This window comes from Diaphorina citri, unplaced genomic scaffold (assembly GCF_000475195.1).
Source record: "Diaphorina citri unplaced genomic scaffold, Diaci psyllid genome assembly version 1.1 scaffold192, whole genome shotgun sequence".
Classification (NCBI taxonomy): domain Eukaryota; kingdom Metazoa; phylum Arthropoda; class Insecta; order Hemiptera; family Psyllidae; genus Diaphorina; species Diaphorina citri.
This window is the reverse complement of record NW_007377629.1, coordinates 57,551-70,640: the sequence shown is the minus strand read 5'-3', so window position 1 is coordinate 70,640 and position 13,090 is coordinate 57,551. Positions and strand designations below refer to the sequence as shown.

At 35.9% G+C, this 13,090-nt stretch overlaps 1 protein-coding gene across 1 annotated transcript in view; it reads left to right on the top strand.

Annotated features, from left to right (window-relative positions):
* LOC103505738 overlaps positions 1 to 4,709 on the top strand; it is a 9,978-nt gene extending 5,269 nt beyond the window's left edge. The window contains exons 2-3 of the mRNA XM_008470094.2: positions 4,166 to 4,319; positions 4,542 to 4,709. Coding sequence (XP_008468316.1) covers positions 4,166 to 4,319; positions 4,542 to 4,709 — 322 coding nt within the window. The remainder of the gene's footprint in view (positions 1 to 4,165; positions 4,320 to 4,541) is intronic.
* Positions 4,710 to 13,090: the final 8,381 nt, after the last annotated feature.

Sequence of the window (13,090 nt, the reverse complement as noted above, 5' to 3'; positions counted from 1 at the left end):
TAGGGGGGGGGGGAGTCTTGACTGACCCCAGCAGTGGTCGGGGGGGGGGGGAGGTGTTCCAAATAATAGGTCAAAACTTTTTACTTTTTAGTGTATTACTACACTTAGGGGGTTCCCGGGGTGGAAGGGGCCCCTAGGCCCTCCCTCTAAAAACGGCCCTGGATATTAGGAACAAAGCATAGAGTTTACACATTACAGGGGGATTAAAATGGAATTGCAATAGCGGAACAAAGCATAGAGTTTACACATTACAGGGGGATTAAAATGTAATTGCAATAGCGGTGGGTGGGAAATAGGAGGGGGAGAGAGCGAGTGGAAGTGAGAGAAATGGAGTAGGGAGAGGGAGAGAGAGAGAGAGAGATATAAAAAGGAGGGATATAAAAGATCGCGGAGAGAGATATGAAAAAACATGGAGGAAGAGACAAAGACAGAAAGAAAGGAAGAGAGAGGATTGAAAATGCGAGAACAATAGAGGAGAGAGAGAGAGAAAGAGAGAAGGAGAGAGAGAGAGAGAGAGAGAGAGAACTAGGGAAAGAAATTGAGAGAAAAACATGGAGGGAGACAGAGAAACAAAGGAAGAAAGAGAAGAGAGGGAGAGAAAGAAATAGAGAAAGAAAGGGAGAGATAGAGGGAGAGATGGAAAAACATTTATGAAGAGGGAAAATTACAACAATAAATTAGAATTAAAATTTATAGTCATGTTAAAACGTTCACCAGGAAATCCGGGTGCACACTGTATATCAAACTTCATAGCATTACGAGCTACATAATTATACAGGGTGGCATTAAAAAAAATCTTGTTTGTAAGTAAAGTAAATAGGTAAATACCTAAATAATAATAATCATAATATTCCGATTTGTTTTCAAACAGGAGTTGTGACATCTCCACCAACGATATTGATTTTTCATGTGAGACAAGAGGCATCTCCACTAATAATACTATTTTTCATAAGAGGTTAAGATTTTTGATAGAGGGAACTGTAACTGCTAAGGTCATATCGTCCCGAAATCGAAGAAGAAGGACAGGATAGGAGAAAGCCAGCCGTTCCGAGAACGAATATTTTCCGTTCTGGGAAAATTACAACAATAAATTAGAATTAAAATTTATAGTCATGTTAAAACGTTCACCAGGAAATCCGGGTGCACACTGTATATCAAACCTCATAGCATTACGAGCTACATAATTATACAGGGTGGGATAAAAAAAAATCTTGTTTGTAAGTAAAGTAAATAGGTAAATACCTAAAAAAAAATAATAATCATAATATTCCGATTTGTTTTCAAGCTAAATGCGCATTGACATTAGGATTTTCCAGGGGTGGGGATAATAAAATGGAAGAAGTTTGGTAGTGGGGGTAAAAATTGACGATTAAAAATATCAGCTGATGAAATTTCAAATTTTACCGCCAAAACTTCCCTTATTCCTAATGTAAAACAAGATGGCGGATCGTAATGCGAGAAAAAAGCCACATTACAAAATTCGTGAAAGGAGAGGAGGGAAAGTTAATGCAAAGGTAGGAGAACGTAATGTACATTAACATTTGAGATAGGCTTGCCAAATATCCAAAATGTCGATTCGGGACGCGAATCCGCGAACATAATTGCCAAATCCGCAAACGTAATCGCAAAATCCGCGAACAAAATCGTCAAATCCGCGATATCCAAAATGTCGATTCGGGACGCGAATCCGCGAACATAATTGCCAAATCCGCGAACAAAATCGCCAAATTCGCGACATCCCATCAGGATAAAATCCGCCCCGGGCGGGAATCGAACTCGCGGGCTAGCGCTTACAAGGCAGACGCGCTACTTTCCAAGCTAACTAGGCTGGCTTAAGGGTGGTTAAACTCTCCAGTATGAACTTTTCACATTTTCAAATTCAAAAATTTCCTAGTTCCTCATTTTTTTCAGCTCTTTCACTTTAGAAATTAAAACCTAACCTAAATAAACTAAGAAGGTCTTTTGAGACACCCTATATAAAATACTTTTATGTTGAATTTAATATTATTGAAAAAAAAAAAACAAATGTAGGTACCTTTAGTGGTACACAAGTCATGTATCCACTATTAACGATACCCATTACCAATGAAAAGTTTGACCCAATAACTATAGTACCTAGGTATATAACTATTATCTATCATCCGTTTTAGCGTTAGTGAATCATGTACGATTAGGTAGGCGGTGGTGTAGTGGTCAAGGCGCTCGCCTGGTAAACAGGAGGGCGTGGGTTCAATCCCAGCCGAGGTATGGAATTTTATCTGTTAGTCCCTTAGCCAGATTAAACAGGTCTACACTCTCTGTTCAAATTCCCCCAGCCAGACTAAGCCTCGGTGGTTTGGTCAAGGCGCTCGCCTGGTAAACAGGAGGGCGTGGGTTCAATCCCAGCCGAGGTATGGAATTTTATCCTCAATAGGCGCTCGCCTGGTAAACAGGAGGGCGTGGGTTTAATCCCAGCCGAGGTATGGAATTTTATCCTCAATATAATTTGAGGCTGGAGTAAAGGGACTTATCAGTCCTATGCGAGCAGTATAAATAAGCACTATTATTATTATATAAGTAGCCTACTGCTGGAGTAAAGGGACTTTTCAGTCCTATGCGAGCAGTATAAATAAGCACTATTATTATTATTATTAGGTACCTAGGTACCTAACTATTACCTATCATCCGTTTTAGCGTTAGTGAATCATGTACGATTAGGTAGGTACCTTACATACATAGATATACGTACTATTGTGTAGGTATTAATAGATGCTTGCATAATAATAAAATTATAATTTTGTAATAATGCATATTAATTTGCATACAAAACCACTATCAATGTTATACATACCGACATAGGTATATCCCCCACAAAAACACAAATGTGAAAAAAAGGCCAAGTTTATAATAATAAAATTATAATTTTGTAATAATGCATATTAATTTGCATACAAAACCACTATCAATGTTATACATACCGACATAGGTATATAGCAGTACCTATGGCATAATTATATAATATGTACAAACTTGATATTAGATAATAAATTAATAATTAAAGCTCAATAAGCTATACATATCAACATTAACTACCCATTTTGTGAGAGAGAGAGAGAGAGAGAGAGAGAGAGAGAGAGAGAGAGAGAAAGAAAGAAAGAGAGAGAGAGAGAGAGAGAGAGAGGGAGAGGGAGAGGGAGAGAACCTTCGTTAACGGCTTACATGGGAATCCTTTTTTAGTCCGTCCTTCCTTTATTTTTACAATAGTAATAAAAAAGGTATAAGGGACGGACTATTGTATTCGCTTCGGTGTCTGTCTGTCAGTCCGTCAGTCTATCCCCATAGAAGGACTTATCCAAACCTGGTCGACCTATATATCAAATTAAAGGTCTTTTTACCAGGATCACGAAAATGGTGGTGCAAATTTTGTCCAGAAAACCATAAAGCCATAAAAACTGGCAGTTCAGACTTATGTGGCGTATGGTACAGGTGGGCCAATAAATAGTACGTTTTTTAGGTGGGCGAATAAATGGTACACTTACCCTATTCTTATTGTTTTTTTACTTTCTATTTTTTCGTGCTTTACAATCTTCTCCATCTACTCTTGTTCTCGAGTTTTTTCTCTCTCCCCCTTTTCCATCTTTTCATTTTTCTCTTACTCCTCCTTCTCTTTCCTTTTTGTCCTTTTCTCTCTCATTTCTTATCCTGTGAATCTTGATATTAAACAATTAGTATGCTTGTTCTAATTTTTATTCTCAGCAGACATTCTGTTCTGTGAATGACAATGTTTTTGCTAGGATTAATTAAACAAAGGAGTGAACTGAAAAAAAAAAAAAAAAACTCAATTCCTTTAAAAAGGGGTCCCCAAAAAGAAATCTAATCTTGCCTTCTGCTTCTGTCGTCTATTTGCCTTCTTTTTTATTATGCAATGTCTTCTACTGTTAACATATTTTATGTTATTTATTTAACCCATAAAATACATGAGACATTGTTTAGACTGCGGGAGTAAAGGGACTTTATAGTCTCATTCGAGCAGGATAAACAAGTTATATTCTATTCTAATCTCCGCCACTGTGTGTGATGCCGTTTATTTCATTCCTTAATTCCCAGCCGTTTCTGAGATATAAGCGTGGTTCGCAAATCACGAACCACCCTGTATTCTATTCTAATCTCCGCCACTGTATTTCAGCATCCTGTACGCGGACATTGTCAACTTTACCCCCCTCTCTGAGCAACTCTCCGCGTCTGATTTGGTGAAAACTTTGAACGAACTGTTTGGCCGATTTGATCAGATTGCACAGGTAAGAAATTTTAAACCAGTTCTCTCTCCCTCACATCCACAAGTGAGAAAATGTAGGTACCTACCCTTTTCCATTTTCTTCATTGAGCAATGATTTATTCAACTTTTTTTTTTTTACCTTCATCATGTTACTGTCAAGGAACAAATTTGTTTTATAGGCTATCGTTTTAAGTGGCAGGGTTCTTCCAGCCAACAACTAACACTGTCTTTCACCGAGTCTTCAAGATATTTCGCTAGGGAGATCTTGAATGTTCTTGGTTCTTAGATTAGACTTTCTAATTTAGCAAGGAAGAATAGAAGGGAGGCGTACACGAGGAAGACCGAGAACATCTTACTTCAAGAACATCATTTCCATCATGAACAACTAACATTGTCTTTCACTGAGTCTTCAAGATATTTCGCTAGGGAGATCTTGAATGTTCTTAGTTCTTAGATTAGACTTTCTAATTTAGCAAGGAAGAATAGAAGGGAGGCGTACACGAGGAAGACCGAGAACATCTTACTTCAAGAACATCATTTCCATCATGAATTCTTCCTATTTTACAATGAAGTCCATGGCAATGAACCGAACAATGTGGCTATCACGATAAGGCGAAGCCTTTAGGTCTTAGGAGATGATGAATAAGTTATGTTAAGAAATTCTCAAATGTTAACACTCTGTATTGTTAATTTTTTATACACCCTGTATATTTTAACCCTCCATAAAAACCTTCCGTTTAGCGTTTTTCACCATCAGGTCACCCAAACATTCCACTTTTGTCAAAACACGAAAATTCCCCTCCCATAATTTTAGCTCATTCCCCTTTTCTCTCTCCGCTCTTTCTTCCTTTCTCTCTCTTCCTCCTTCTGCTTTTTTTACCCCTCCCCTCTTCTTTCCTTCGCTTTTCCCATCATTTTATCGGCTTCACTGCCGTTCTTTTCTCACTTCCCTTTCTCCCCCCTCCGTTCCTTATAATTGTACATACTTCACTGTCCTCCTCCTCAAATCAAGAATGATAATAAACTGAATATTAAACAAATTAGGTAGGTACATAGGTATTCTTTAATCACGATCGAATAAACTACGGGCAAAAAAATTCCCGGAGGGACGGACCCAGCTTGTTTCTGTCCAAGATAAGGCCTTAAAATGGACATTCTCTCCCTCCCTCACTTTCTCTCTCCATCTCTCTCTCTCCTTCCACCCCTTCCATCTCTCTCTCTCTCAGGTCTTTTAACGAGTAATAAAAAAATCTGACGCAACCCAAGTTGAAGGAAATATCTCTCTCTCTTTTTACCTCCCTTCCCCTCCCTCTCTCTCTCTCCCGTACATCTTTCATAACTTCCTCTTTTTTTCTCTCCTTCCTTTCAAGTGGAAATCTTTTTTTTCCTGTCCTCTATCCTCTTCTTCTCCTTCTCTCTCCTTTTCCCTTTCTCCCCCTTCCTTTATCTCTCTCTCCTACTATTGTATATTCATGTGGTTCTTTCTTTTTTCTTTCTCTTAGTTTTTCTCTTCCCTCTCTTCTTATTCCCCCCAATCGTAATCTGTCTCTTTCTCTCTCCCTCTTTCTTTTTCTTCCTCTTTCTCCCTCTCTCTCTTCTTATCCCCCCACTCGTAATCTCTCCCCCCACTTTTTCTTTCTTTCTCTCTCTCTCTCTCTATTTTTGTTTTTTTCTGAATGCGCTCAAGAATTTTCATGAAATCCCATTTTTTCCTGCTAAGCTTCTTATGTGGCAAATATACACGAGAAAGAGAGAGAGAGAGAGAGAGAGAGAGAGAGAGAGAGAGAGAGAGAGAGAGAGAGAGAGAGAGAAAGGACAATGGTATCTAGAGAGATTAGTACCTACAGAAAACAGGTGTGAACGTCACACCAATTCACATTAACCACGAGCTATCAGATTGGTGGAAAATCGGTATCTCCACTACCACAGCCTTTTAATTTTCGATCCCTGACTGGCTATGTACGAGTACAATATCAGGAAATCTTACATCAGGCTTCGTTTTCGTTCAAACACGTGTCCAAAGAAAAGGTAGAAGAAGAAGGAAGAAGAAGAAGGAAAAAGAAGGAAGAAGAAGAAAAAGGAGGAAGGAGAAGAAGAAGAAGAGGAGGAAGGAGAATAATAATAAGAAAAATATCATCTTGACGATGAGAATTTTATCTGGTGAACCCAGAGTTACATTAAATCAACAACAATGAATATTACGAAAATTTGAGAAAATAGGTAAATCTTTATTTTTTCATTCAATAGTTTGATTTGTGTGCTAAATCAATTAATCTGTGTCCCAGGGATATCATAGAAAGTATTAAACAAATTAGGTAGGTACATAGGTACTGATTTTCTCTAATCACTACGGGCTAAAAAATTCCCGGAGGGACGGACCCTGCTTGTATTACAAGGATTTAGACCCCCCCCCCTCCCTTCTGTAAAAGTTGAATAACAGAAAAATAGCATTGTAGGGGATTTTATTAAGTAAGGGACAACTATTATAAGTCACTTAACTACACTTTGTTCTTGACCACTGCGATTGAATGGGAGAAGGATATGATTATAATTTTCTTCGCCTTTTCCCGTGTATAGACGGAGTCGGCGTTTTTCGTCAGCCTCTCAATCAGCTAGGGTGATTGCTTTTTGCTGACATTTGTTTTTTTGTCTACAAATTTTACGAGTGGATGCCCTTTGCTATTTAAAGTTCCCCAGCCAGACTAAGCTGGTCTACTCCCTGTTTAACGTCCCCCAGCCACCTTTTTTAGTCCGTCCTTCCCTTATTATTATGATAATAATAACAAGCTGGGTCTGTCCTTCGGGGAATTTTTCAACCCCGCGAAGCGCGACTGTATGCACAACCGCGCGAAGCCCCAGGAGCGCGCAGCGCGACCGTAATTAAGGGGGCGCGAAGCGCGACCATATGCACAAAATTTTTTTGGAGGGACGGACCCAGCTTATTATTTACCTAATCGTCCGTTACCTTAATTTTCTTAAATACATACGGTGTCAGTGACAAGTAGCTTTAAAGATGGATTGGTATCTACCTAATAGGCATAGTTAATTTTACTTGTACAACATCAGATGGTGGATAGGTAAATAACACCTATTATGTTATCTAAAACCCGATTCAAACTGATGAAAAATTGTGAAAATTATCACAAAGGTGATCAGTAAAATGTAATTAGTAAGTAAGAGATGATCATCGTCCTTCCAAGCTTGAATTGTATCAGGATCTCAAGTCTTAAGAGCGCATTGAGATCTTGACATAATTCCACAGTTTATCATGATGATTAATTTTAAAAATAGTTAATTTATGATTACAATAATATTCATATTCAGCATTATTCACACCTAAAAGATTATAATGCTGATGTGGCCTTTAAACTTTTAACTCTTCTCTCAAACAAATACCCAAGTAAGAAAACAATAATTTCTTACGTTCATCACATGACCTTGTCAGTGGAAAACCTTGCAAGCTAAAGATAGGTTTTTACTAAGGGGTTTCCTAATCAAAACGCTTACAACTTTTCAGACAAAAATGCCAAAATACCAGGACCTGTGGACCTTACTCAAAATAGGGTCGCCATAAAGGCCTAAGCCTTTTCATCGAAAAGAAGCCCTACTAAATTGTTTGTGGTGAAGCTTGGAGTATGTTCACAGATTTAGTGGATTACATAAAAGCCCTCTCTACTAAGGATAAGCCCTTCTTTTTTTTTCTTTTTGTGATGCTGCCAAGGGTCACTAATTTAGTAGCTTCCCAATGAATTTGTAAGCACCCCTTGAAGCACAGAGCAAAAATGCCTGTAGGAAATTGAATCCAAGTCCCAAGACCTCCTGCCTCCGGAATACAAGCCTAGTATATTATCCACTCGGTGACGGAGGAAAGAAAGCACTTAAAATATAATTGGTAAAATTGACTAATTAGCAATGGGATTACCAAATAGGTACATCAACAAAGTTAAGAATACAATTAACTCATCATTGTATTGATCAAGAAAACTTTGGAGAGGGGAAACACGTGTGATTTTGATACCATGTAAATCAGACTGGAGTTAGCTTTAGTTCTACATTGTGAATGGTCATTGCAGTTTTCTTTCCTTCTCAAGAAAAAAATTACTACCGAGTATATTTTTTCCGCTCGATATTTTTACCGATCTTTTCAAGTTATAAAAAAAAGAGTTATAATTTTAACTGACTTTATTGAATTTATTTTTCAAAAAAGGTACCTATTATTTAGTTTTATTTTATTATTCAGTGGTTAAAACAATATATTTTTTTGTATTTTTTAATAATATTCTTCTCAATTTTATTGAACAGGAAATGGATCCATGAGTTTGGCCTTTTTTTCCTTTGATGGCATTTTTATGACTTTTTTTTCTTACTAAAGGTTCACATCCTTGAGGTTTTTATTCAAGTTTCTTCAAAAAGTTCAAAAAATTAAAACTGTATTTCAGAACTTTTTAATATTGGGATTTTCACTTTCCCCTTTGGCGAACTCCAATTTTCCTGTGAAAACAAAGGAAAATGAACAAATTTATTTAAAAGCAAAATGTTATGCTTATAATGTAGACAATAATTCTGACATTCGCATTACTTATGTTTGACGTTTCGGACAGTATGATAACATCATCCTGTGGAAGACAAATAAGAGCCAGTTTCGGTCATTGTTAAGGTGTTTGAATTTTCTTAAAAGTGCAACATATTCATCTGAATAGTAATTTTCTAACATTGGATTGTTTTCTGAGCTGTAAGTGCGACTGAGTAGATTAGGTAGAAATGTAGGTTCCTCGGCTTTTGGTCTAATATCTGAAAAAAAAAAGTTGCTATCCAGACTGCTCTTTCTTCTTTTGCAAGATTGTGATATGTATATGTCTTACAACGATCTCAAGAAGAAAATTAAAAGTTAGAAAATCAACAACATTTCATATCTGTTCAAATCGATTTTCTTGCTAGTGAACATTCAGTTTTTTTTTCAAACTCTTCCAAAATGAAAGATTTCTGGAGTGTCTGTGGTATCGTGGCTTCCCGCGGAGGGAAAACCATCTACAGCGCCGTCAACACCAATGATCCAAACCAAATCCGTGCCAACGTTGAAAATCCCGCCAGTTTAGATGCCGACAACACATTCAGTCGATTTCTATTTCGAGGAAGACTAGACCGTCGGCAAAGATCAAAATGTAAGTAGTTTCCCTTTTTATTTGACTTTTTTCATATTTGAAAGAAATTACCTTCACTTTTATCACCAAAATCTACCTCCCTCCTTCCTAAAAATCGCCTCTTTTTCTGTAGCTTCATTTCATCGTAGGAAGGTACGTGGGAAATAATTCATTGTAGGTATTTTTGTTTTTCAATATATTTTCATTATCCCATTAGTAGACAGTATTATGTGGAATTTCATAAAGTCATAATGTAGAATATTGTATCTATTCCAAAACTATCTGCCATAAGGAAATATCTTGCTTGAAATAGTTCAAATACATATTGATCTGTATTTTATATTATCTTTAATATTTCTTTCGATCAAAATATTCTGATGATGAATTTGGTGTGTGAGACCAAGAGGACAATTTTAGAACCTTATTTTGTCCTTGGAATATCTTTCATAGGTCCACTAGTACAGTCCGATGCTTAGATGAAAGCTCGATGAAACTGAGCCTATATCTATTCTGGCAAATCAACTAATTTTGTAGTTAACAACAAGAATTTTGGTGAATTAATTTAGAAAGAACAAGTTCTCTGGTATCCTGTTTGCCTAATGTTATTAGAACAAAAAATATTTTTATCCGCCTATATTTTATCACGTGAGACGTAGCGTGACATTTTGGTTTCGAGGCCCGAGGAGGAAAAAACTTTAGAGCCTATAATAAGCTTATTATGGTTTTCAGAGAACAAGTTATTAGAACAAAAAATATTTTTATCCGCCTATATTTTATCACGTGAGACGTAGCGTGACATTTTGGTTTCGAGGCCCGAGGAGGAACAAACTTTAGAGCCTATAATAAGCTTATTATGGTTTTCAGAGAACAAAAAACTCAAAAACAATCCGATTGTTAATTTGAAACAGCTCAATAGAAATCAGTATCTATTTCTAATGTGTCTAGGAAATTTTAAGATGTTTTAATATATGTTATCCAGGAAACTTTGATATGTTTTATGTTATCCAGGAAACTTTGAGCTTTTGTCACTCTCTTCATTCAGTTCATTTCAAACGAATCAATTTCAATTATTTCAGTAAATTTGAACATTATTTTCTCAAAATAACCGAACATAGTACTAGTACACATTTATAAAATCCGTTCATTGAAGGGCTTTGCGCAAAACAAGGAACGGGAAAGAATGTCAGAATGTCTGCAACAAGGAAGGTTGGTATACAGCTTTTAAAATGTGGATAATGATTCCAATGACCGCTCGGGGTATCTGAACCGTAGACACGTCGCGAAATAAATATGATTGTATAGATATTAGCCTAACCTTGTTGCAAATTTCTTCTTCCACACGTGGTGTTATTATAACGGCGAGTGAAATTATTGAGCCTCCAACACCGGGGGGCTTGAATCAGAGATTATATACAATAATTTGTACCGAAGTAGCTGGTACGCAGGCAAGATAGTTAAAATGATAAGAAATTACGGATATCTTACATGAAATTCATCACATCGACTAAAATTTGAGATAGGTACCATTGTTAGATCAATGATTGATTGTATTTTTGGTACATTAGAAAAAAGATACTACATACCTATTTCAAAGGAGTTCCTTCTCCTAGTTACTAGTAAAAATTCCCTGATAAATTCCACTAGTAACCATAACGATAATGATAAAAATAAATACTGTCAAATGGAATAATAGATAAATAAAATGTGTGTTACTTACGTCAGTGTAAATCAATAAATTACAGACATTTTATAAATATTGACTATAATTTTGGAATTGGTAGGTCATACTCGGTATGTAATCACCCCAAAAATTTAACATGAAATTCATCACATCGACTAAAATTTGAGATAGGTACCATTGTTAGATCAATGATTGATTGTATTTTTGGTACATTAGAAAAAAGATACTACATACCTATTTCAAAGGAGTTCCTTCTCCTAGTTACTAGTAAAAATTCCCTTGATAAATTCCACTAGTAACCATAACGATAATGATAAAAATAAATACTGTCAAATAGAATAATAGATAAATAAAATGTGTGTTACTTACGTCAGTGTAAATCAATAAATTACAGACATTCTATAAATATTGACTATAATTTTGGAATTGGTAGGTCATACTCGGTATGTAATCACCCCAAAATTTATCGATCACTTTCTTATGCATTAGGTTCGTCACGTACGCACGCATTATCAGTAATTTGAAATGAACTTTATCAAAGATAATGAATTGATATGAAATTTCACACATTTCTCAGGAAATTCATTTTTAGACTTTCAGAGTTCAATATTTCGGGATGAGTAATTTTTATCAAGGTAACGATTTCAATATTTACTTACCTTCTTTTTTTTAACTCTTCAGTGCATGTATTTTATATTAAAAGAGAAGAAAAAATACAGCCAACCTTTAAGTACCTAACTATTTACACTTTTCAAATGTTTATTTTATTATTGAACATTTAGGAAGCACATTATTATTTGTTACAATAGATTTAGTATGTGCTCATCTGGTGATGCTAAAAAAATTCATTGTCATTTCTCAATTGACCAAAGTAGATGGATACTCTCTCACTTTTTGTTGACAAAAGCCCATGTAAACTCATAAGCCTGAAGAGACTTTTGAAACACGTGTATACAAGGAAATAGATTCTGGTTTTATCAGTAGTATGTGCATAGGAATCATTGGACGTAGGCTAAGTTTACGTGAGAAAATTGTACTCCTTATCATTGACATTGAATTAGCCTCATGTTGTGGGCCTAAGTGGTTCAAAAGTACATGTCATGCAGCTGTATTGTACTCCTTATCATTGACATTGAATTAGCCTCATGTTGTGGGCCTAAGTGGTTCAAAAGTACATGTCATGCAGCTGTAAAAAAAAAACTCACATTTTTATGTGAACGTGACTCCAAAAACCGGTATCAAGTCTAACAGTACCTATCCTAGTTAAAAAAAAAGTACCAAAATAGTTGGAAAGTGGTCCTCGGAATTTGTGGAAATTCCCCTCCTTTTTTACTTTTTTATATATTTATATAAAATGTTATCTTGTTTTTTTTTGGTACCTCAATCAACTAAGACGAAAGTTTTCATTCATGGATAGTAAACAGAAGTCCCTTGTGTAGGTGCAGACAAAAAAAAAAAAAAAAAACACACACAAATCATTACCTAGGTATTCCGGTAGGTAGAGTAAGTACTTCTTTTTCCTTTAATCAGAGAGAAACTTCCATTTAAACTTTAATTATTTAAATATTTATTTAAAGAAGGAACATTTTGAAAACGGGTCTTGGATGTAATTAGGGGCGGGGCTTTTACGCCATTTTCCCATCGTCTTTGTCTTCATGTTTGATGTTTTTTCCCTTAGTTTTTGAGCTAAAACCCATTTCTTTTCAAACATGCATACCTACAACTGACTGGTACCTTGTTGTTTGGTTTCTTGAACTCGTGTAAAAAACTGAACAAGGAAAAAATTGAAAATTGTTGGGTTAACTTTAGGTTAGTACAGGAATGGTACCGAGATTGACGAATACTAATTTCGGATTATTTATTATTTTTGACGATCTTTACGAAAAAAATACATTTGGACAGTTATATTTTTCATGAGAATCATCCTGAACAAGGAAAAAATTGAAAATTGTTGGGTTAACTTTAGGTTAGTACAGGAATGGTACCGAGATTGACGAATACTAATGGTAATTG